This window comes from Halichoerus grypus, chromosome X (assembly GCF_964656455.1).
Source record: "Halichoerus grypus chromosome X, mHalGry1.hap1.1, whole genome shotgun sequence".
Lineage (NCBI taxonomy): Eukaryota > Metazoa > Chordata > Mammalia > Carnivora > Phocidae > Halichoerus > Halichoerus grypus.
Window position 1 is genome coordinate 21,124,961 of NC_135727.1, and position 20,609 is coordinate 21,145,569.

The 20,609-nt window shown below is 53.2% G+C and overlaps 1 protein-coding gene across 6 annotated transcripts in view; it reads right to left on the bottom strand.

Moving 5' to 3' along the window:
• Nucleotides 1-3,391: 3,391 nt before the first annotated feature.
• Nucleotides 3,392-20,609, bottom strand: part of BCORL1 (BCL6 corepressor like 1) — a 61,403-nt gene continuing 44,185 nt past the window's right edge. For all 6 annotated transcript variants that reach the window (XM_078064974.1, XM_078064973.1, XM_078064975.1 and 3 more), the window contains 6 exons: nucleotides 19,949-20,170; nucleotides 17,671-17,837; nucleotides 16,591-16,736; nucleotides 9,157-9,234; nucleotides 7,823-7,976; nucleotides 3,392-4,310 (listed from right to left, as the gene is read on the bottom strand). In XM_078064974.1, coding sequence (XP_077921100.1) covers nucleotides 4,028-4,310; nucleotides 7,823-7,976; nucleotides 9,157-9,234; nucleotides 16,591-16,736; nucleotides 17,671-17,837; nucleotides 19,949-20,170 — 1,050 coding nt within the window. In that variant the 3' untranslated portion in view covers nucleotides 3,392-4,027. The remainder of the gene's footprint in view (nucleotides 4,311-7,822; nucleotides 7,977-9,156; nucleotides 9,235-16,590; nucleotides 16,737-17,670; nucleotides 17,838-19,948; nucleotides 20,171-20,609) is intronic.

Below are 20,609 nucleotides of genomic sequence, written 5' to 3' on the forward strand. Positions count from 1 at the left end.
CGTAGGAGGAACTAACTTCAGCTAAACAGCCGTGTTTGCTCAGTACGATTCCCTTCCTCCGTGGGTAAATCGAGCCCTGTTTGGCAGATGGAGCAATGAAGACAGAATGGTTAGGTTCTCACCTGAGGTCAGCCTGGGCGGGAAGTGCTGGAGCCCGCGCCTTCCCCTAGGCCGCACTGGAAGGATGAGGCGATCCAATCAGTAAGAGGGAGGCCACCGCCCTCACTCCGGTCTGGAGCGGGGATGCAGGGCCTATCACAGCCCATACCTCCTGCCTTGGTCTTCCCATCCTGGCAGAGGGGCAGTGAGGGGTCTCTAGGAAAGGTGTGGGGAAAGGAGCCCAAAGGCAAGAAAACAAGGAACTGCTGGTTGGTTTTGCTTTTAACTCGCCTCCTTTCTGCAGGGAAATAAAGGGCTGTGTGTGCCCACACACCCAAACCCAGATGCCCATGGCTGTCCCCGGCTCCCCAAAGGCCCCTCACCCATTCCCCTGGGGTCATTCTGACTCTGCCCGCAGCATCTTCCCTTCTGCCTTAAGTGCAAAGCCTTACAGTAAGTACCCTCACCACTCTCCCTTCGTCCTTTCTTCTGAATCTCAAGCGATTACCTTTCTACCTCTTTGTCTGGCCCACCTCCCAACACATTTTTACCAGTTTATTCAAACAAAAACAAAAAACCCACTATAGTTACCCAGTTTAAAGTTTTCCCGTGGTTCCCCATCACCTAAAGCAAAAGTCCAGGCTGTGCTCCTTGGCATGCCTGGCAGGTCTCCTGCGCCCTCTCTCTCAGTCTGTCCCCTCCAGCTGCAGTGACACTCAGGTGGGTTGTGGTTTCCTGCACGTACTACCCTCTTATTTGTCTCTAAGCCTTTGCTCCGATTGTCCCCTCAGTTCAGAGACTCTTCTCTACCACCCCTAATTCCTGTTTTTCTACTGAAGTGTCAACTGAGCACCCTCTCCCAGCAAGTCCTTCCAACCACCCCAGGGCTCTTGCCCATCCCTTTGAGCTGAATCCTTGCACTCACCACATAGCTTTGGTGACCTACTGACATATCTGATTTCTTAACTGCAAGTTCCAAACAGAGGATTGAGCTAAAATCAGTGCTGTTATGCGGTTGTTTGGAAACATGAAGCATCAAGATCAGAAAGTGGGTAAGCAAAGGCCAATGAGGAAGATTAATGCTGTGGCTCAAAGGAATGGATGTTCCTCCACCTGGACAGAAAGACCTGGGGCTTAAGCAAAGGGCAGCTCACAGTTCACTCCGGGGGTTGGCTAGCCTCCAGTTGGCCAGACCCACAGATCCCCTCACCTGTACACTGACAGGGTTCCCCAGAGACTTAAGCCACAGGGAGAGGTCCTAAGAATATAGCTTAAACACCCCAGACCTATCAAACATCCCCTTCCCCTCAACCAGTAACAGGCCCATTCTGGAGCCAACAGTCAGAAGGAACTGGAGCTTCTACCACTGCTTTTCAGAAGTGGGAAGAAAAGGTGTAAAATCCAGGATGGGCATCTTGCCTCCACAGTAGCTGGCTCTTAGGAAGCCAGAACCATGGAAGGCCTGCACTGTGCGGGTGGGCAGGGGGAGCACGGGCACAACAGTGAGGGAGTGAGAAGACTGTGTGCTCAGGTGCAGATGTGGGTGGCCCAGGGCAAGGGAACCAGCAGGCAGGTGATCTCCTTGAGTTAAAGAGGGTCATTCCTTATAGCCTAAAAGAGGGCTCCTCCTTCCGGTCCTGCTACTCCTGTGGCAAACAAGCAACACACACACACACACACACACACACGCGTGCGCACACACGCACGGCTCAACGGACGCAGGTAGTCCATTCTTCCCACTGCTCCCTGTCCCCGCACCCCACCAGGATGTGCCCCTGCCTTGCCTTTTCTTTCCAGATCTTGCCCCAGTGGCCCCAATATTCACTAGCCCCGCCACCCTGTCCTCATTTGTGGTACCCAAACTGCAAGGCAGGATCAGGGGTTTCCCATCAGGACGCCCATCTGTTTTAACCACGGAAGAGCCAATGCGGGAGAAGAGTAAAGACAGGAGACAGAAGCCCTGACACAGGTTTTTCAGTATGCAAGTGTTTTTGACTCCACAGCCAGTTGCTTAAAATGAAACATAAAGGGCAGCCAGAATACACACCCAAATGCAAAAAGGTAAAGGCAAACATAAAATAAACCACACAATACCATGAACCCCCACAAAACCAAAAAATTAAAACCCAGAACCCCTCAACTTTATATATATATATATATTTTTTTTTTTTTTAAAAAGGGAGAACAGCTGTTCAAAACCAACTGGGCAGTATGGTGGGGGTGGGGAGCAGTCCTACAGAAGGGGGCCTAGAACTTCCCCCTGGGAACAAAGAACAAACACAATACAAAGAAAATAACCACCAATGCTCCCGCATGGGTCAGGAGTCTCCAGAGAACAGATTGTCCCACCCTCAAACTGGCTTTTTTTTTTTTGCCTTTTTTTTTGTCTTTTTTTTTTTCCATTTTCTTCTTTTGTTGTTGTTTTAGCACCTGTACAATAAAACTGTACCATCTCCAACCAGAGCCGGCCACAGCGAGGCCCTCCTGCCTTCGGATGGTACATACTCTCTACAAGGATTGTTTGGAAAAAATAGCAATTGGTAGAAAAATAAGAACAGGAGTAGGAAAGACAATGCCACAGAGCAGGGCAGGGACAGGGAACCGCCCCCCCCCCCCAGCTCCTCCCTCTCTCCCTCTCTCTCCCAGAACAAACCCAGCGCAGGAGGCCAGGAGGGAGGCCTGGCAGGGCCCCACAGTCAGCCCCAGGTCCCTTGGCAGGAACGGAGCCCAACCTCCTGCCCTTGCCTAGCAAACAGCTGAGGCCTGGATCTCACATCTGGCAATCCGTCCCAGAGCCCTCTGCAGATTCCAAAGGAGAATGGGGGGCAGAGGGAGAAGCAGGGAGGAGAGAGGAAGGGGGTACTGAGTCTGACAAGGGGGAGAGGTGAGGGTCAAGGGCTGGGAGCTGAGAGGCTCAGCATCGAGAAAGGGTGAGGGCCGGAGGGGGTGGGGTGGCTGGAGGAGGGGGGTGGAGATGTGGGTACAAGCCCATATTGTGCACTCTTGAGGGGAGCAGTGAAGGAAGTGTGAGGAGGGGGCAACCTTAGCCTTCAGGCCCATTCTTGACTCTCCCCAAATAGAGTGACCCATTAACCCCGCCCCCCTCACAATCCACCTCTCCCCAGAAACACTAATCTCAAGATAGTGGGGCTGCTGCAAAGGGCAGGTGGTGAAACAGAAAAATGGAGGGGGGGAAGCACCAAAGCCTCAGGATTACCCTCAACCCCCCAGCCCCAGGCCAGCACCAGCCACCTTCATCAGTCACAAGTCCTCAGGGCCCCCCTCCCCCCGCCCCTCTTGCCCCCTCCCCAGTGGGGTGAAAACAAACCTGGGAGTCACTTTGTCAGAGGGAGGGGGCAGCTCCAGAGCTGATCAAGAAAGACAAAGAAAGGAGGTGAAGAAAGTCCCTCAATACAACAAGTTGTCTCAAATCGTCACAGTGATACAGACTTATCAGAAACCAATGAAACAATACAAATTAAATACTAATAAAATAAATACTATGGAAGACAGAAGAACACAGGGGAACGGAGGGTTCGCTCAGAGATTTGGGCTTTTCTCATTTCTCCTCCGGACAGGCCGAGGCCACCCCAGCGCCCAGGTGTGGTCTTGGTCACACACAAAGGAGGCCAGTCCAATGGACCCTGGCGCCACCTCCCACCATCCCCGGGACCTCTTGTCCTCAGATGTGGAGTTCAACTTTCCACTCCCATCACCAACCACAACAACAAAGACGATGACAGGGAGATGAGAACTAATCATAACCGGAAAAAAAAACAAATCCAGTCACTAATGCTGGCATTGATAAGGCGGCTTCTTGTTGGTCCGTATTATTGCCTCATTCTGCAGTCTGGTGCTCGGCGGCGGGGGGGAAAGACCCGGGGGGTGGGGGAGGAGAAAGAAGAAAAGGGAGCGGCCGTTGGCCTGGTCAACTGTTCCAAGGCTGGAACTCCACCTCAGACCCCAGAAGCCGAAGGAGCTCGGGCTCGTACCGCACCAGCTCCACAGTCTCAGAGGAGCCTGGGGCTGATCTGTCGTCCATGCCTCCGGGCCTCTCGGCTGGGGTCAGAAGCTGACTGGAGGCCACCTGCCGGTAGAACTCGGCCTTGGGCAAGGTGGCAATTTCAAAGTGCGGGAACCGAGCCTGAAAGATCCTGGAGGAAAGCTTCAGCCTCTTCAGGACGTCGGTAAAGAGGAACCAGTTGCAGGGTCTGGAAGAGGCAAGAGTAGGAGTTAGGGAAGGGGGTTGGGGGGAAGCAGTGGGGTGCTGGGAACACTCCGGAGGGCCCAGGAAGGCTGCCAGTCTGGCTACCCCCGCCCCCAAACTAAACCATGGGCTCCTTGGGTGTCGCTGAGGTAAAACTTTCCTGTTCCCTCCAGTGGCCGAACCGCTTTCAGCTCCATCTCCAGCACTCAACCCGTGACTGACCTCTTCCCAAAAAGTGGGAGCGGGAGGGAAAAGGGGCCTTCCAGAACCTAAAACTCAGAGCAGGCATCCCCAGGCTTTCCCCCACACCCCGCGACTTGGAATTTACCATCTGCTGGGACCAGTTCTTCCCCCAACCCGACCCCTGCTCCCCTGTCTGGTTTCCCTTTCCTGTTCTCACTCCTGCTTCCCCTGCCCCCTTGTTCTCTGAGACCTTCCCCAACAGACGGGGAGCCGTGGAGAAAGGCCTAAACTGCGGGTAATCTAAAAGGCATTTCTCTTTGGCTCTGGAATGCATTAGACAAGTTTTTTCTCCAGCGGCAGCACCGTCCTTTCTGCAGGGCGGGAGCTCACATTACAGCCAGTCTGACTTTGCAGAGCACACCCGACTGGGCGGCAGCCTGGGGACAGCTGGGAGGGGTGCTAGAGAGGCCGCTCAGGGGCCACAGCTCCTCCCTTTGACCAAACCAGGAAGACACGCTGCATCCCCGCGTTAATGGGCCCCATTCCAAGGCGGTCCCTCCTCCCGTGGCACTGTCCGGCTCCCAGCGGCCGCATCGGCCTCCCAACTGGCTGCCCTCTGCCAAGAGTCACTCGGCTGCACCCCCACCCGCCCTCGCTGGATCCTCTCTTACTATTCGTTTTCTAAAAAGAAAATCCGACCTTCTTATTCCCTGAACTGCTTGGAACTGCTTTCCATGGATCTCCATACCTCCAGCACAAAAAAAAAAAAAAAACAAGCCTCCAAATTCTTTACCACGATATTGTATTGCAAGACCTTTCAAACATGACCCCATCCAACCTCTTCAGCCCAGTCTCCCCCGTCACACACACACACACACGCACACACACACTGTATCCCCCCACCCCACCAAGTGCCAGCCATTGGATGAAGGACAAGCCCTACTTTCTGAACTTCCTGAACTTGTTAGCCTTTGCTTGTACCATGCCCTCCATCAGCCTCTTGGGCCCAGCTCAGATACCAGATCACCTGTGAAGTCTCCCCCCCCAACCCCCCCCCCCCCGTGAAATTGGTCGCTCGTCCCATCTCCCACCGTCCCATGGCACTTGGTTCATACCCCCTTTATAATCCTTCGAACACAGCCTGTCTCAGAAAGGCTACAAAAGCAATGGAAACTGCTGTCTCCGTGGCACAGGAATGGGGGCTCAGGGTGGACTGGAACTCCCATCATTCACTTGACACCTTGCTCAACTGTGCGACATTTTTATTTTGTCTCTTATTAGAACTGACTGTATACTCGTCTGTCTCCTCCACTAGCCTGGAGATGCTCTGAAGGCTGTATTCTGGCCCTCGGGGTTTGCCTGGTGCACCTGCTGAAGCCACGGGTACAGGACGGACTGTTCTGCACACCACATACCACTTCTGCCCAGACTCACACCCTTCTCCCGAACATGCAATGCCTTCCCAGGGACGGTAAATGCTCTTTTCGCACCATCAGGAAATGGGAGTGCTCTGGGTTCAGAGGAAGGGACTATAGATACCATACATTTGGACCATCGCTTTAAAAAAATGGAAGAGAGCCCTCAGAACAGTTGGTAATAAGAATTCAGCTTTGCTTTGATGATTCCGAAGGCAGTTATGAACCCTGCAGGGCCTCAGGGTCATCATTCTACACCTTCCTTACTTCTTTTTTTTTAAGATCTTATTTATTTGAGAGAGAGAGTGTGTGCGTGAGCACCAAGCACAGAGCGAGTGGAGGGAGGAGCAGAGGGGGAGGGAGAAGGAGGGGGAAAAGATCCCAAGCAGACTCAGCACTGAGCACAGAGCCTCACTGGGAGCTCGATCTCATGACCCAGAGATCATGACCCGAGCCGAAACCAAGAGTCAGGAGCTCAACCGACTGAGCCACCCAGGCGCCCCTACACCCTCCCTACTTCTTGGAGAATCTGTATTTCCCATCGTGCTGCAGCTGTGGGGAAGGGCAGATTCCAAAGAGGCACGGGAGGACAGGAGGCTGGACTGGCAGGAGACCCAGCTTTGCCCGGACCAAGCTCTCAGCTGAAAACCTGCTCGCTGCCTGGCTCGCTGCGTGGCCAGTGGCCCTCGGTTTCCCCGTGTTCCGTCCACACCTGATGCACACTACCCTGGTCCTTTTACTGCCTGGGGCCCAAGATCCTGTTTCAGAGAAGGAGGTGCTGAATACTCTGAAGGAATTAATTAACTGTGCAATACTATAGCCCAGAGGCCCTGCCCCGCCCTCAGGGATCAGCTGATGCCCAGAAGAATTAGGACCAAAAGCCCCTGAAACTTGATCCCTACCAGTGTCATCATATAGGTTATTTTTATTCTTATCAGGCCCTGGGGGAAAGGATGCACAGAGCCTTGTGGCCCAATGGTTAGAGTCATCAACTTGAGGGACTCACTTGAAGGGGTCCCGATCCCCCGTCCTCCCCTCTCTCTGCCGTGTGTGCGCTTCATGTACCATCACTTTTTAAACAAAAACAGGGTCGGGTACTTTAAAAATAAATATCAAAGGAAAAGTATCCTTAAGAGTGTTTACAAAGGTATTTGAACTATGTGAAGACACCAAGAAGACGAAAATACTGAAAGATGGGGGCTAAGAACAAAAGCACAGGTCATCCAGCATCCTCCTAAGGAGCACGGCCACACGCTGCCATCTGGTGAAAGCCGACCAGAACCACAGCCCCGCAGGCCGACCAACTCCCTTCTGGATCATCAAGTAAAGATTAAACCGGGTTCGGTCTAATGGTGTCAGGTATATTCTAGTCTCCGAAAATGGGTGACACCCGTTAGTAATATCCACAGTCATCTGAGAGGACAGTGCCCGTGCCATCATCTCGTCAACACAAACGCTCCGAGAAAGCAGCCCGTGGGCTCCTTAAGGACCCCAGCAGCCATGGCAACCATATGTCGCGGCTTTTCCAAGAATCTCAGTTTCAAATATTCTGTCTGGCTGTTCCCAGAAACCACAAAAATGTTCCAGAGATTCTAATAGTTCATCAGCCCAAATATCTCCCAGATCATCTCTTACACCCAGGAACAGCAAGCAGAATCCTTCAGAGAGCGAATCTAGATTTGGGGTTTGGGAAGGACATACAGTCAATACATCCGGAGCTTACAGCCTCTGTTCCGAAGGTAACTGAGCAGGGCGGGAAAGTCAGGCTGGCCTTGGTCATATGTCAGCTTCCCCGAGCTCCAGCGTTTGCTCGCCAGGTCTGGGCTTCCTTCTGGAGAGCTCCACCCTTCCCAGGGAGGCAGGCCAGGAGTTGCCAGGATCCTGGCACTCGGTTCCTGGAGATCTCTTAGACACTTACCCTCGGGACACTGACACTTGGAGGTTGTAGCAAGGGAGAAGAGGCTTGTCTGAGAGCTCAAACATAAAATCATCCTCTTCCACATCATCTCCTTCTTGATCAGAGTTCCCGGGAGGATTGTGCAGGAGGTCACAGGCAAAGCCATCTTTTTCCTCTGTAAGGAGAGCACATGGGATATTAGGACTTAGCTACATGCACAAAACTGAAGAAAAGAAATGCTCCAACAAGAAAAGGGGCCTGGGGGCACCTGGGTGGCTCAGTCATTAAGCATCTGCCTTCAGCTCAGGTCATGATCCCAGGGTCCTGGGACCGAGCCCCGCATCGGGCTCCCTGCTCCGCAGGAAGCCTGCTTCTCCCTCTCCCACTCCCCCTGCTTGTGTTCCCTCTCTCACTGTGTCTCTCTCTGTCAGATAAATAAAACTTTTTTTTAAAAAAGAAAAGGGGCCTGAAGGTGGGTGATTAGGAGATAAACAACAAGCCCACAGACCCCTGGTCGGGGCCCAGTCTCGCTGATCCCATGGCTCCCACCCTTGGGAGGGCCCATGAAAGTTCTATCCCTGGGAGACATTATTTTGTGGCCAGAAATTCATTATACTCCTCCACCTTTCAGTTGGAATAAAGCCAGGTGATATGAAGCCTGCTGATACTACCAGCAGTCAAAGGCAAGGTAGAAAAACACCTGCCGGGCTTGCTGGGCCCTCAGAAGCCCAGAGGGGCCGCTCAGCCAGTTCCCTTCCCCAGCCGGCATGTCTGGGTGTGGCTCACTTCATTCCATCCCAACCTTCTCCTGCTCCAGCCTCCCCAGGGCTTCGGGGGTGGCCACCTCCCCCAATCTGCAGCCCTGGCCCAAGGGACGACTGTGAGCTGATAGGGTCACAGATAAAGACTCTTCCAAGAGAGGAAAGCCTGGGTCAGAGGCTAAGGGCTCGGGAGAGGGCAGCGGTCTCATAAAGTGTGCACGGTAGGGGCAGGGCAGGGAGGGAATGAGAGCGGCCAGTGTGAGCAACACCAGAAGAGAGGATGATGCACAACAGGGGCTTCTGGCAGGGTTAAGACAAAGCAAGGGAGGAGAAGGGCCCTTGGGGGACAGAGAAGGAAAACAATACCCGGGGCAGAAAGGGGAGAGGGCTAATGAGGGGTGGCTTTGTGGCATCTGAGTCTGGGGGGAGCATGGGCTAGGGTTTGGGTTGAAAGGGTCCGTAAGTTACTAACAGATGGAGAAAGGCTGCCTCCACAGCTTCACTCCTGTCTTTGAGAAGAATCCATGAAACCCAAAGCAATCCCCCATCTCTGAGCCATAGGCAAGCATGGGAGGAATCCGACTCCAAGCTTACCCAACACAGAACTGCTGTAAAAGTCCCAGGACACGCCAGGGTCACCCTCGGCCCGGCCCTGAAGATCCGAGAGGTGATCTGATGAAAGAAGAGAAGGCAGTGAGACAAGGAGGGTAGGCTGGAGAAGGATCTAGACACAAAGTACGTCCACAGAGGGCTAGGAGGACGGGAGAAGGGAAGGAAGGACCACAAGAGGGCCTGGGAGCTACCAGAGAGAGATACATTTCCTGCTGTTAATCAGAGGTTGCCAACCAGTAGACAGGAGCCAAGTCTAGCCCACTGACCACCTGGAGTTCGGCTCAGTGTTTTAAACAAAAAAAAAAAAAAAAAGTTAATTAACGTTGAAGTTTTTAAAATTGAGAGATTTCACCTAAAAATCCGGATTTCCAACTTTTCCTGAAAAAAAAAAATCAGAAAATCTGGCAACACGGCATCCCGCATTCCTGCATGTCAACAGTTGGCTGGAGGGAGAGGCGACATGTGCGTTCTCCGGCTCAACTGTCCCCACCCAGCCTGCTCTGCTCTCCTCCATGATCAGCCCAAAGGCATTTAGGTCTGGGATCCCTGCTCTTAGTGGTGTAAGGAATGGACTCTGCGAGCAGAATCTTAGACCTATCCCAAGATTTCAATTCCCCCTGCAGGTCACAGTGTTCATATAGCCAGTCAGGACCTCCCCAATCCAAAGTAAGATAAGGAAGCATAATTCCTTCTGTTTCATCTTTGGAAAACATGGGGGAGAGGGCCAAGTTTATCCTCATAAAAACCTTTTGCTTCCACTCCTAGGTATATACCCAAAAGAATTGAAAACAGGTGTTCAAACAAAAACTTATACACAAATGAATGTTCATAGCAGGTCTACTCACAATAGCCAAAAAAAAAAAAAAGTGGAAACGACCCAAATGTTGTTAAGCTGATGAAGGGATAAACAAAACATGGTCTAGCCATATAATGGAATATTATGCAGTTATAAGAAAAAACAAAGTACTGAATGAACCCTAAAAACATTACACTGAATGCTACATGAATGAACCCTAAAAACATTACACTGAATGAAAGAAGCCAGACACGAAAGGCCATATACTGTATGATTCCATGTATATAAAATGTCCAGAACAGGCAAATCTAGAGAGACAGAAAGCAAACTGGTAGTTCGGAAGGAACAGGAAGTGACTGCCTAATGGGCACAGGGTTTCCTTTTGAGGTGATGAAAATGTTCGGAAACTCAGCGGGGATGGTTGCACAACGTTATGAATGTACTTAATGTCACTCATTGTACACTTCAAAATGGTTAAACTCGTACATGTTTTGCTCTAAGTATTTTGCCACAATAAACATATTCTAAACCACCTCTGCTTACTTGACCCGAGGACAGACAGCAGGTCGCCGCCCCGCCTCCTTATTTCCTGGCTAAGCAGCATCTGTGCGATTGTCTCACCTCGCAACCCCGTGGGGACAAAAAGCAGGTTTTCATGACAAACTCAACCGTGTCATCTGTGGGCCTGTGGCCCCGTGGCTGCCAATATGCTACCTAGCCCTGCTGGCAAGCTGACTTAGCTCTGTATGCGTGCTACCTGGCCTCAAGCGACACCTGGGCACAAGGACGGGCGAGAGTCCAAAGGGCACGGGCGACCTGAGGGCGCCCTCGCTGAGCCAAATCCCAGGGGGAAGGCGGCAGCCCCTCCTGAAGGCCCGAAGCTAGTCTCCCCCAGTGAAAGGCACCACCGCACTCCAACAGCCTGCCCTTCTGGGTCACACATCCTCTCAGCAAAAATGCCTATTAGCTCTTGTGAGCTACTGAAAGAAATAAGTTTTTAGCAACCTTCTAGGAGATTACAGCTTTCTTCTGGCAGGAAAAAGCAGCCAGAGAGAGCTTTCAAAATAATGGCTGAGCAGCTACAGTGGGAAACCTTTAGTCACATACATTAGATCTTTTTCTATGTACTCGGCAAAACAACGCGGAGGTCACGACTGGCCGTTTGGGCACTTTTCTGGACCCCGTGCCCCTTGAGACTTGGAAGGAGTCTCTGCCAGAAGCATCAGTTAGGTAGGTGCCCATTCTGTGCCTGGCCTTGTGCTAGGTGTCCTGGGAGAGGAAGGTGTGAGAGCCGAAGTTTCCAGAAGGCGGGCACCACGTCTGCCTTGCTCATCGCTCTCTCCCCATGGCCTAATAAGCCCAAGTTCCGGGCACATCGTAGGAGCGCGATAAATACACGGGGAAGAAAGGGAGGGAGGAATTACCACGAGGTGAGACCAAAAGTAGCGCGCTTGCTTAACCAGCAGGCCGAACCACACAGGTCCCGATGACTGCTGCCCCTGCCCCCCGGGGAGGTCACACGGGGACTCCGGCAGGCGGAGCAGCCCTCGCTCACCACATTCCTGGGGCTCCTCTCTAGGGCCTGCCTTCAGAGCCCTCGGCATGGCACAGGCCGCTACTTCTCCCCGCCGACAGCAAACCTGGGCTCCCTGCAGGTGAATGTGCCTTTCTGAGGCAGCCCGGTGTGAATCGGCAGAAAGAGATGCGGCCGTGGAGCAGGCGCGCGAGCTGCGCCCCAGAAGCAGCTCCACAGCCGGTCTGACGGTGCGGCTTCCGGTTCCGCCGCCGCACACGCCTCCGCGTACAATCAGGACAAGGAGTGCCTTGCCTCTCCCTTGACTGGCCCTTGCCCCCGCCCACCACGTCCAGTCCTTTACACTTTTCCTCTCCTCCAAGAAGTGCCCTCAGCCCGGCAGTCCTGCTCCCGGGTACGTGGCCGCGACAACTGCAAACAGGTGCTCACGCCCATGCGCGCACACGTGTTCCCAGCAGCACCGGCCACAACCGCCAGCAGGCGGGCACCACCCGCACGTCCCGCAGCCGGTGAGCGGCGAAGCGTGCCAGAGCCGTGCGGTGGCATACTCCTCAGCCTTCAGAAGCAAGTACTGCAACATGCCACCACGTGGACGGACCTTGAAAACGTGACCCTACGTGAAAGAGGTCGGACTCAAAAGGCCCCGTGTTGTGCGACTCCACTTACATGTAATGTCCAGAATGGGCAAATCCAGAGAGACCGGAAGTAGATGGGTGGCTGCCGGGGGCCGGGGCGGGGGGGAGGGGGGAGAATGGAGAGCGGCTGCTTAGTGGGTGTGGGCTTTCATTTTGGGGGTGATGAACATGTTTTAGAACCGGATAGAGGCAGTGGCTGCACAACGTTGTGAACGCACGAAACGGCACTGAATCGTTCCCTTCCAAGCGGTTGATTTTATGCTCTGTGAATTTCGTCTCCACAAAAGAAAATGTTTTAACTACTCAGTGCGAGTGGTCACCCTGGCAATCAGAGTTTCTCTCTTTCCCAGGGTCCCACCATACCGTAGCTCCCCGTGTCCTCCAACCAAGTCACCAGCCAAGGGACATGAAAGGGGAGAAAAACCAAAAACAAGCAGTCTTCAACACGGGGTCGTATGGCAGAGGTCTCCGGCAGGAAAAACAAAACCTGTGATTCCGTGACCTCGAGGGGGTACACTGCTAACCCCTTCATCAGTGGAAGAAAAAGCAGTGCCGATATTTCCTCGGATGCTCCAAACCAAACTGCAACAACTCCCCTCGGCCCCCACATTCCTTCTGACAGAGCAGAGACACGAATCTGTTTTCCCTTGACTAGCTTGGATATTATTCTTTTCTTCAAAGGGTCAAAGGCAAATCGGTCACATGCCTGCCTGTAATTTGGCCCAAGGAGAAGGTCTTCCAAAGGCCTCTCCGAGAGTCTGGATGGGCTGGTGCTCCAAGCCTGAGGACAAGAGAAAGGGCTCTGCTGCCTGACCTCCAGTACCTGAAACCCAACAGGGGGCTCAATAAGCACACGGATGAGTGAACGGATGAGGGGTGCCGCCATACCCTTCCTGATCTCAGGAGAAATGGGCCTCACTTTAAGCCAACTCAATAAAGAAAAATCCACACTTACAACCCAGATGCGAAAGGATTCACTCCAGGATATTTGTAAATAGTGACATTCCTTTGTGTATTTAAAAGAGGATTCGATTCCCAGACTTTTCCAAAACAGGGGCCTCATGCAAAGAGAGGGAAGCTCTACACCACGAGCAACACCGAGGCTCGTGCTCATCTTCTCCACCTGCAGAAAATGGAGCCCTTCGCAGCCTACCAGGATTCGCCTTCATCTTTGGCCCAGTGGGATCTCCGCCGGGGGAGGAAGAAGACAATTAATCTACAGAGAGTCTGGTCAGGCAAATGCTTGGGGATGAAAAGCAAAAAGCTTTTTAAATACCTCAGCCAGATAGGCAAGGTTAAAAAAAATTAATAAATCCAGGGGCGCCTGGGTGCCTCAGTTGGTTAGGCAACTGCCTTCGGCTCAGGTCATGATCCTGGAGTCCCGGGATCAAGTCCCGCATCGGGCTCCCTGCTCAGCGGGGAGCCTGCTTCTCCCTCTGACCCTCCCCCCTCTCATGTACTCTCTCTTTCTCAAATAAATAAATAAACTTATCTTTAAAAAAAATTAATAAATCCAGAAGTCCACCCAAATGCATCCAGGTTTAGGGGCTGGGGAGGGGGGCAGTGAGGGGAAACGCCTCCCAAACTTCCAAGCCTAGGGTGCCTTCTACAGCCACTATGCCGCCCTGTGCAGTGGCTCCGTGAGATTTGCTGGGGGGGGGGGGGAGGCTGCTGGGATTCAAAAAGAGAGAAAAATACGAGGTTCAAGGAATTAAGCTCCTGATGACTCGCATACAATATTGTGAATACACTAAGTGCCACTGAACCATTCACTTCCAAATGGTTAGATGAGGTGAATTTCACCTCAATTAAAAAAAAAAAAGCTTGAGTATTATCGTCTCATCCCCCCAAAACAAACTTTGGGCCCAAGTCCCCTCTCCCAGGAGCCTCTGACTGCTGCCCGTGCCTGCCTCCCCAGGGTGTTGGGCCAAGGTCCTAGCCTGGCTTGCCGGCACTGTCCCAAACAGCTGGCCGGAGATCTGCCTTTGATGGGCACTTGATATTTGCATGGAAAAGAGGTGGCCCTGTTCCAACACTCCCTTCAGTTCCTGGCCCCCATTATGGCGCTGAAGCTCCACACCTATGAGGCTGTGAAGCAGTGTTAAGATTTGAACGAAGGTGTTTGGCCTGGACAGGCTACCAAGGGCCAGAATTAAGAAAACTCTTCTCTTGGGGCACTTGGCTGGCTCTGTCAGTAGAGCATGCGACTCCTGATCTCAGGGTGGTGAGTTTGAGCCCCCACGTTGGTTACAGAGATTACTTAAAAATAAAATCTTAAAAAAAAGAAAAGAAAAAAGTCTCTTGACTCTGCAACATGGGCTGGCATTTGGGTTAGTTTAAGAAGGCATCAAAAGGCTGGCTAGTGGTTGGGATTAGCTAATGGAAATGAGAGGGAAAAATGTGTTTGTTTCTAAATTTTTAACTACTGAAAATGGTTTCAACATTTGGATTCCTTTGGGATTTTGGAGAAGGGGTCAGGGAAGAAAAGAGTTTGTCTGCTTACTAAGGTGGTCAGATAGCTTTATTTGGATCCAGAGAGCCCCAAGACCCTCGGGAGGGCAGTTTCTAGCCCCAGGAGAAGCCCCCGGATTAAACCTATTGATCAGAGACAGAGCTTCATGCAGTGTTTTTATCCTGTTGAGAAGTTCTGGGTGTTCATCTGTGCCAGCTTCTCCTGGTAATCGTCGAGGGCAGATGTGTGTGTGTGTGTGTGTGTGTGTGTGTGTGTAAGACAGTGCACGTGGCACATGGTATGGGAGAAAAGGCCACAAAGGGTGGCTTGCCCTGAGCCCTGTGCCTCCATGACAGTGCAGTCAAAGTGAACAAGAATCATCACTAGCCCAGGGCAAATGACGAAATGAGCATCCCCAAACTGCTCTGCCCTTCACGGACAGGGGCCCAGGACCCCAGAGCTGCGAGGAGGGAAGAGGCAGTCCTGCCCCTAGCCAGAAGGGCTGGGTCCCAAAGGGAGGCCTGAGGCCTATACACGGTGACCAGTGACTGCAGGATCTAGCTGGCTTGACTGGGGGCTGGATGGAGGCTGGCTGAGCAGGGGTCAAGGTCTCCCTCCATGGCCTCCCATCACTTCCCCTTCAGCTTTTGTTAGTACGAGGGAGTGCTTTCCACCTAGTCCTCCTCCCGTGGGGACCTTTAGTTCATGTTCCTTTGTTTCTCCCTCCATCATCAGCTATCTAGTTAACCTTTGTTCAAGAAATAAATGATCCCCTGGCTGGGAACCCAGAACTGTATCTTCGGGGAGGTGGGCCTTTAGGACTAATGAGGGCCACAGCCTGGGTGAGAGTGAGTGGCCTTGAGCAAACCCTTGGTCCTGTGGGCTCCTGCTCTGAGGGGGGTTCAACCACAAACATGGAAGCCTCCACAGAGGGGCAACGAGATGACTGCTAGCTGCTTCAGGTCTGCCCAGCGCTCTGGCAGTCTGAAGAAGAAACTGCTAGAGCAAGGGCCGAGCTGTGATGTCACTAAGGAGGTGGGGTTCCTTCATTCGGTCAAGTCTGAGCAGATTCCCAGTGAGCATGCCCATACTAGACTTCCCTCCTTCCCTCTGCCCTGCTGCCCAACTCGGTAGTGCTATCGAACTGCAGACAAACAGTGGCTATCCACTAATGAGAAAATAAATGCATGTTGCCTTGTGGCTCTTGCCATGGGCCTGAACACCAGGCACTTTTCTCGAGGGGCCAGGTGAGGGAGGAAGAACGAGGGACAGGGAGGCGCCGAGGTAACGTCAGTTACCACAGGCAGGGGCTGTGAGACACAGAGCATCAGGGGTGCCTGGGCGGCTCAGTCAGCGAACCGTCTGCCTTCGGCTCAGGTCATGGTCCCAGGGTCCTGGGATCAAGCCCCGCATAGGGCTCCCTGCTCCACAGGGAGCCTGCTCCTCCCTCTCCCTCTGCCCCTCCCCCCGCTCATGCACGCACAAGCTCTCTCTAAAATAAATAAAATCTTTAAAAAAAAAAAAAGAAATACAGCATCAGGAGGGGTCCCAAGGGTTCCACTCTGACCACCAACAAGGAAAAAGTACAAAGACAAAAGCAAAACGCTAAGTGTCATTTCTTTGTAACTAACATCCCACTCAGAACAGGGGTCAACACATTTTGCCCACAGCTCAATCTATTAGTGGGGCCGCTGTCTCCCAAGGAGGCCTACCCCACATACCTCACTGGGAAATGGGTCCCTGTGGGCTGCCATGGCCCTGAAGAGGATGCATGCGATATGGACACTCATGACACAGGAATAAGAAAGAGGAAGTGGACCTCTGGGCTTTTTAAAGTGCATAGAGATTTCTGAGACACTTCAAGAAAAGCCTGTAAAGAGGGCTGACGCCCCTCATGGGAGCTCTTTGAGACGGAGGGAGGTGAAGAATACCTCCTCAGGAGTTCAGGAATGAGAGGCCAGCCCCAAGGATGACGGCTTCAAGCCTGGGCTGCGCTTACCGCTGAGAAAGCGCTTCATGGTGTCGCTGCTGGCCAGCTTCATGGCTGTCTGTCCCGAGTAGGTGGCCAGTGTCGGGTCAGCCCCATAGGACAGCAGGAGCCAGATGGTCTCCAGGTTGTCATTGACCACCGCGTCATGAACTGGCCTGCAGAGGTGATACAGGGTGAGGACAATGGATGGGAACCTGGGTGTCTAGCACCGGGCTACTTCCTCAGGGGAAGGTAACATAAGATGAGCCCAGAATAATGCGGGTAAGAGTTAGGGTAGAGGAACCACCTCTGAACTGTACCCACCATCAGATGTCCCCACTTCCTTCTCCTCTCTCTGCCTCTTTCTCCTCCCTCCCATTTCTCTCTTAGGTTCTCCCTACATTTTGGGACAGTCCCTAAGGTGCACTGTAGCCCCACTGGTTGCTCTGGAGTTTGGGAGAGAACGGGCCCCCCTGAGGATAAACTTAAAGCAGATGCTGGGGGTATGAACAGAAAGATCTGGATGACCACCCTGGAGCAGGGATGAGCACAGTGGTTCCACACACTAGGTGGCGGCCAAGCAAAGCCTGCGTCCTCTGACCCAAGTCCCCTTACTTGGTAAGCAGCTCATGTCTCAATGTGGCCCAGGAAGTAGGCCCTCTGATACAGGCGAATGGGTACAGTTTCTTTAAGACACAGCAGGTGTCTTTTTTTTTAAAGTGTACAGACATCAAATCAAGAATCAAATCTGGGACGTGACCCTAAGGTGGGCCTCCCCGTTCCTAAAGCCTAAGACTCTGCCGAAGACAGATGCACCACCGGGAGGATGTGAGGGACGCCTGAGTGGTGTTCCTGGTAAAGCTGCATTTGACAGGATGATCCCTAAATAACCCCAACCTCTCCTTAGTAACCGATGTGGGCTGGCCGGCCAGGAACTCGTCCACCCCTGCCCTAAACCGCTTCCCCCTGCAGTCTGTAGTCGGCTTCCTGAGACACTTCCTGACAAGGCCTGCCGTGCTGCGAAGGTCCAGGCTGCAGCAAATTCTCTGGAGTGAGGGGCTGAGCTGGGGGGGGGGGGGGGGGACGGGGGCTGGGGAGCGGCCTTCTTGCCTCGTGCCATCCTGCGCGCTGCAGTTCACGTTGGCCCCGTGCTCCAGCAGGATGTTCAGGATGTCAGTCCAGCCCCTGGAGCAGGCCTCATGCAGGGCCGTGTAGCCAGCATTGTCGCGGTGATTCACGTCTTCACTGTCCTTCTGGAGGCAGTAGAGAACAACGTCCTGTAGGGACAGGGACAGCTCCATGAGCAAAGAGAGGCCTAATTCTTGAGATCACCCCAGTTAGGCTCGAAGCTCTCCAAATGTCCAAAGAGGAAGTCTTAGAGCCTGCACTTTATCCCGGGGAATAACGGGCAAGTCTCAAAATCTTTCATCAACGAAGTCAGTCCTGAGGTGCCATGGCCAGGGCCTGAGCTCTGGGCTAGTTCCTTGGAAGTGGGGAGACACGTCTTATGACCAAGGATACTCACTCATCTGGGTGTGGGTTGTTGGGGTGAGGTTTGCAGAGAGGCTCACCTGCCCACCTGGAGCTCAAACTCTCAGGCCTCAACTCCCCGAGCACCAGTTCCCTAGGCCGGGCCTTTGTAAGACAGCACCAGCCCAGAGCAACGAGGCATGTGGCGGCAAGCACGGCCTCTGGTGGTAATTGGAGAGCAAGGAAGAAAAAACTGGTTGAAGTTCTATCTCTGGAGGCTAGTTTTAATTGTTTTCAGCACCATCCCTGCATGTTTATCCCAGGGCAGTCAGTTCTAGCCCTCCCCTCAAATCAGGATTGCTCTGAGCATAACCCAGTGTGGTCATTCATTCACAGAGTAATGATTAGCCTCCCTGGGCTACACGACAGGACCAAAGGCAGGACTCCAGGACTAGAAGCACCCCAGCTGGTCTGGGATGAAGCTGGTGAACCAGCTGAGGGGGAGGGGAGAGGCAGCCCCTCTTCTGAGGGGAAGACGTGGGCAGCAGTACCAGGGGCCCATTACCAGCCCTCTCCCAGGCCCTGGGGACACAGGTGGCTCAGGCACCCTGACTGACAGCTAGCTCACAGGCTAGCCGGCTGGAGCAAATGAGTGAGAAATGAGAAAGTGCACAAACCAGCAGGCGAGTGTGTGCTGGTGTGGGGGGTGCGGTCTCGTGGGTGGACAGGAACTATCCCCTTCCCTGCACTCAGGACAGCGCAAGGCCCCTACCCTCCTCACCAATGCAGACAATGCTGGCCTCTTCCCTCAGGCCTCAGACTGCTCCTCCCGCCCTCCCCTGACAGGCTGCCCCACCTGCTCCTGTCCTGTCCTGGTTGGTTCTCCTGTGGCCTCCTACTTGCTGGTTTGGCCCCAAGTAAAAGAAAATTACACTTGAGGGCAGGGGTTGGTCATCTTTTTTCCTCAGATCTCTCTTGGCACCTATCCCGGCCCCCAAACCAGGCGCTCAAGAAAGATGGGCAGCTCGCCAGTGAGCCACTGCCAAGGTAGTTCTCCTGTGCCGAGCAGCCTGGCTGGGAGTGCGACCGTCTTTAATGAGTCAGTTATAGGGATCGGAGGCCTTAAATCAAGGCCTACTCTAAAACCCAGCAGTTCCACCCTTAAGAGCAAATCCTTAGGAAATAATTGGTGTGGTGGGCAAAGATACATGGTCAAGGAGTTCATATCAACAAAAGTGTCCGAAAACATTTTATCATGGTCACGGAGTCAGGCTTCCACCCTACCCTGGCACTTGGGAATCAAAAAGACCCTGGTGGGAATTCAGACTCATACATACGTTAAGAGTTGAATGGTCTTGGACACACCATTTAGCACTGCTAAGCCTTGATGTTCTCATGCGTAAAATGGAGCGAATAAAACCTACCTCCACAGGTCAGTGGTGAAGATGAAATCATATGAAGTAATCAGAGCTCTTAACATGACCAAAGTGGTGCTCGATAAATGCCAGCTCCCTTTCCTGCCTTCTCTCCACCCCCTAGGGAAGCAGTGTCAGGGCGGGGAGCCGACACACCACTGACTCTCCCCCCACGGGAGCTCAAATGAGGGGAAGCTGCAGGGTGTAAAGTGAGTGATGATCACCCCTGTTCCTCTCTGAGTGAGGGAGCCGCCACAAAGCAAAGCTCAAGACAACATCGAAACCCCGTTTCTGGCCTAGGAATGTGTTGGGTTATCAATATTTCAATTCTTTTCATCCCCAATTGATATTCAAATGAGTTTGCGTACCCACACTCCCGGAGAGCAGCTAGGCAGCCCCAGAGACCATCTGGGCAATAGAAGGAGTCCGGGGGGCGTTGAAGCCCAGGCCACAGAAGAGCCAATGGGGAGAAGCTTCTCCACAGACGCTGGGGCTCTCCCTACCTTATAGCCAAGACGTGCCGCCCGCTGCAGGAGGGTCTCGCCCGCGTTTTTGTTCACTATGAGCCGACGTGCCTCTGGGGGGATCTGCCGGGCTGTAGGTGACTCGGAGGCCTCCTCTGGGCCGGCACTTCGGGACTTAGAGGGTGTGCATGGTTCCGTGGGCTTCACTGGGGTGGGAGATTTGGGAGATCGTGTCTTCTGCTGGCTCCAACGACCTTTGCCCTGGAAAGCAGAGATTGGGGGGGAGTCCTGGATCAGCGCAGGCTCCCATCCGCTCCCACCCGGACAGCAGATGCTGAGGGGCTCAAATCCTCAACCACATAAACCAACAAATGACCAAGGGATCGGAAATCAGAGACCGAGGGCACATCCAAGCTTCCCCCAAGCACTCCACTTGCCTTCTTTACCTGCCTCAATCCCCATTTGCTGAGGTTTTGACAAGTCCTGTTTCTAAATGAGCAAAGCAAACTGAGAGTAAAGAGAAGTGGAGACAGCTATCTTTGACTGAAGAGGCACAGCTGCTAAGGCCTTCACTCTTGTAGTAAAAACCCGCCTCCTAACCTACCCCAGCCTCTTCCCACCTTCCTCCACACCATGGCCCTAGATCACATTCATGCCCGCCTTGGGTGGTGGAAAGCACTCGGGCTCAAGACTCAGACAG